This window comes from Vicia villosa, linkage group LG5 (assembly GCF_029867415.1).
Source record: "Vicia villosa cultivar HV-30 ecotype Madison, WI linkage group LG5, Vvil1.0, whole genome shotgun sequence".
In the NCBI taxonomy this organism is placed as follows: domain Eukaryota; kingdom Viridiplantae; phylum Streptophyta; class Magnoliopsida; order Fabales; family Fabaceae; genus Vicia; species Vicia villosa.
In genome coordinates this window covers 73435720-73439363 of record NC_081184.1, presented here as the reverse complement: position 1 = coordinate 73439363, position 3644 = coordinate 73435720, and the positions used below count along the sequence as shown (strand labels likewise).

General features: G+C 32.5%; 2 protein-coding genes across 2 annotated transcripts in view; both read right to left on the bottom strand.

Moving 5' to 3' along the window:
- Positions 1-2025, bottom strand: part of LOC131604840 (uncharacterized) — a 5362-nt gene extending 3337 nt beyond the window's left edge. Inside the window, exons 1-2 of the mRNA XM_058877254.1 lie at positions 1722-2025; positions 1483-1622 (exon numbers count right to left, since the gene is read on the bottom strand). Coding sequence (XP_058733237.1) covers positions 1483-1622; positions 1722-2025 — 444 coding nt within the window. The remainder of the gene's footprint in view (positions 1-1482; positions 1623-1721) is intronic.
- A 22-nt stretch (positions 2026-2047) lies between these two features.
- Positions 2048-2482, bottom strand: LOC131604839 (uncharacterized). The gene has a single exon (XM_058877253.1). The coding sequence runs from the start codon at positions 2480-2482 to the stop codon at positions 2048-2050; it is 435 nt and encodes a 144-aa protein (XP_058733236.1).
- Between the last annotated feature and the right edge of the window lie 1162 nt (positions 2483-3644).

The following is a 3644-nucleotide window of genomic DNA, read 5'->3' as shown; positions in this document are numbered from 1 at the left end:
GCTGTCACGTCAGCTTTTATGGAGAAAGAGAGAGAAAGTGGGGGAAAAACAACAAAAAAAAAGGTCTGTCGCTTGGCAATATACATTGTTTTGATTGGACAATGCAAATTGATTTAGTCAGTTACTTAAAAGGGCTTCTATTAGTGTAAATGAAAATTGTGTTAAAGGGTAATTAAAGGTAATCATTGGTATTTTCTATTTTTAGTTTGATAGTTAATGGCAATGGACTACGGAGGAATCTTATGAGATCTCAAGAGAAACATTATTTAGGTCATTTACCTTGTGACCTGTAGTGATCTTTGGTCTCAATATTTTTGAAATACTTATACGTTCAATCTCATCACACTTTAGAGACTTTTCGACTATAATCCAACTAATTACATTTATTGAGGTATTTTTCTAGTTCAATAGACTATACCTTATATTTCTCAACCCAAAAATATGATTATAACTTAATCTATTTATCTGCTTAAAAAATAATAACTAGAAGTCATGCTTCTTCGAACCATTTGACTCAACATAAATACTATCAAGAAATAGTTTTAAAAGTTTTCTTTAAACTAGAAAATATAAAATGAGTTACTTATGTCTACCACATCCAGTTGAATGTGCTAAATCATAATAGGACAGATATGACCCGTTATGACTAGTGTTTTTGAAGACAAACTAGTCAGAAACCCGTGCTGCCACACGGGTAAAAGTCTTTTGTATATTATGTAAATAACTATAAAATGTTGTGTATTTAAGAATCTTCCAAAATAATGATATGATAATAGAATGACAATTAGTTTTCTAATAATGTGAATAGACAATAATGAGTGTTATTCCTAAGTGATATTGATTGTCTCAAAAGAAGGTGTAAAATACAATATTTCTTACAAAAGATTACAACAATTAATTTGCAACATGAGTCTTCAAAATGTAGTGGAGGCTTGAACCTGAAAAACACATAAAAGTCAAATGACATGTCAAAATATTAAGTAAAGAAAGTCATTATAAGTTAAATAGTATGGAATGGTAAAAAATTTAAGCAAAAGACACCTTTCACAAGTTTTGGAACACTTCTTTGAACACAACGTTAGTGGTGTTACACATTGGTTCTCTATCTTTATCATGAATAAGAATCTTTAATCCTTTTTTTGATTTAACTCTTGAGATCGCGACATATAATTGACCATGACTAAAAAATTCTTTTGTAAGATACAAACCAACATTGTCAAGAGATTGTCCTTGAGACTTGTTAATTGTCATGGCAAAGGAAACCATAATGGGGAATTGGCGTCTAACCAATTTAAATGGCCATGGTGACTGTGAGGGGGACAATGACATCCTAGGAATATAAATGATGTTACCAACATTTTTTCCAGAAATGATCTTAGCTTCAATGACATGAGATGCAAGTCTGGTTACAATGAGTCGTGTACCATTGCACAAGCCTTCAGACTAATCTAGATTGCGCATTAACATTATTGTGACGCCAACTTTCAACCTAATTGAATGATTAGGCAATCCAGAATTTTTGAGAGCATTAAGGAATTCAGGTGTGACATGCTCATATGCATCAAAGTTAGTAGCATCAGATTTATCTATAGAATCGCTACTGAAGTATTCTTTGTCTTCTCCTACAAAAGATGCAAAAAGTTCAACATTACATAAATGATTTCGATCAGCAAGTAATTCCTATGTTTAGCATAAATTCTAAATAAGTATTCATTTGTTACCTGGAAGAAGGTTTATGATATATTTGTTGATATCATCAACTACTTCAATTGTGGAAGCTAAGATTGCACGACTTTGGAAATAGTCCGAATCAAGATAGTTATGAATAAGATCAGGGTAGGTATCCTCCACAATTGCCTTAATGGGATCTAAAAAGTTTGAAATTAAAAACTCATCTGGAATGCAAATATCAGCATAACCATCATTCGACTCACACATGGTCCCATCCCCAATATTTAAAGTCCATTCTGAAAAGCTCCTAATGTTATCAGAAGTAGAAGTACTTGCACCAGATTGTAACCGCATGTTCTTTGTAAGCTTCAAGACTTTACAGTGGTCCCAAAATATAAGAAGAATTGATTGTTGCATGGATAATATCGGATCTAGTACCTCTTGGTATAACGGGGAGAATTTGTCTGAAATCACCATCAAAGACGACAACCTTGCCTCCAAATATTTTTTGAGATGCATTAGGCATTCCGCTCATAATATCTTTCAAGGATTTATCAAGAGACTCAAAGCAACATTTGTTAGCCATCGGAGCTTCATCCCATATTATAAGATCTGTCATCTTTAGAAGCTCAGCAAGATCATCTTTTTTGTTAATGTTGCAAATAGAAGTTTCTAAAGTAGGGACAAAAATCTTAAACCTAGAATGAGCTGTTCTGCCACCTGGTAACAACAAACTTGCAATCCCACTTGATGCAACAGGCAAGACAATTTTTTTCTTAGACCTAAGTGCAGCTGATAAAGTGTTCCACATAAAGGTCTTACCAGTTCCTCCATAGCCATATAAAAAAAGACCCCACCCCGTTGCTTATCGACAACATCCATTATTTCATGAAAAATGTTTCTTTGCTCATCTACAAAATAGAGAAGCATGGGAAATAACATTAAAACAATGTCAATGCAGATATTCTCATAATCACTTGGTTAAGTAGATTAATATTATCTACCAGAGAATAGTAGAAATTAGCAAAAAGTTGTTGTTGTTGTTCAAGAACATTGTATTGACGTTCATCATAGAGAAGCCGATTTCCTATAAAGGAAACAACAAAATACTTTGGATATGGCATTGACTTGAAATCTTTCAAACTTTTATTATTGTTTTGTAATAGTGTTTCAATAGCCATTAACGTAAGTTCCTTTAGCTCCGCGTCACTTAGTGTCAACCCTACAATAAAAAAAATTGTATAATATGTACTTATTGAACAACATAAAACAAAATATGTGTGCATGAACACAATACCGTACAAGTGTATTTTTCAAATTACTATCTAAGTGGCAAGTTATATATTAGCATGGTTTAAAAGACTCAACTTGCATCATTCCAATCAAACCCATTTACCCATGGAAATGTCAAAGCATTACATTTCATGAAAGTTTAATTTAGTATCCTATGATTTAATGGAAGATTGTTAAGACAAAAGTACTAAATAGAAGTATTTTGAAGATAAAAAAAAACTTTATCTTTTTACACGTAATTTTCCATTTCATGGTCTACTGCCATACCATGCTAGTTGTAACGCATTCCCGAAAGACTGTTAGGAACAATATGCATAGCCATTAATAAAAAGGGCCTTTAATTAAATTAATCGGTACTGCAAGTTTATCTTTTTGTGAGAATTTGTTAATTTAACATCTTATCCCTACTTACTGTTAATAGAATTCGTACAGAATGAACAACACTTAATGCATGGTGGAAACAGAATTCTTTCAAGAAGTTAAGAGGAAATACCTTGATCTATTGCCAATAATCGTTGATCATGGATGACGACATCAATATCGTAACAAAGAACTTGCGTAAAAATAATCCAGATCCCCAAACATGTGCCTCTTTTATTGCTTCAAAAAATTCTCTATCATCTTGTAGAAATCCCATAGCAAAACACGCTCCTCTAAAAGTTTTATGTTTTTTGCCATCA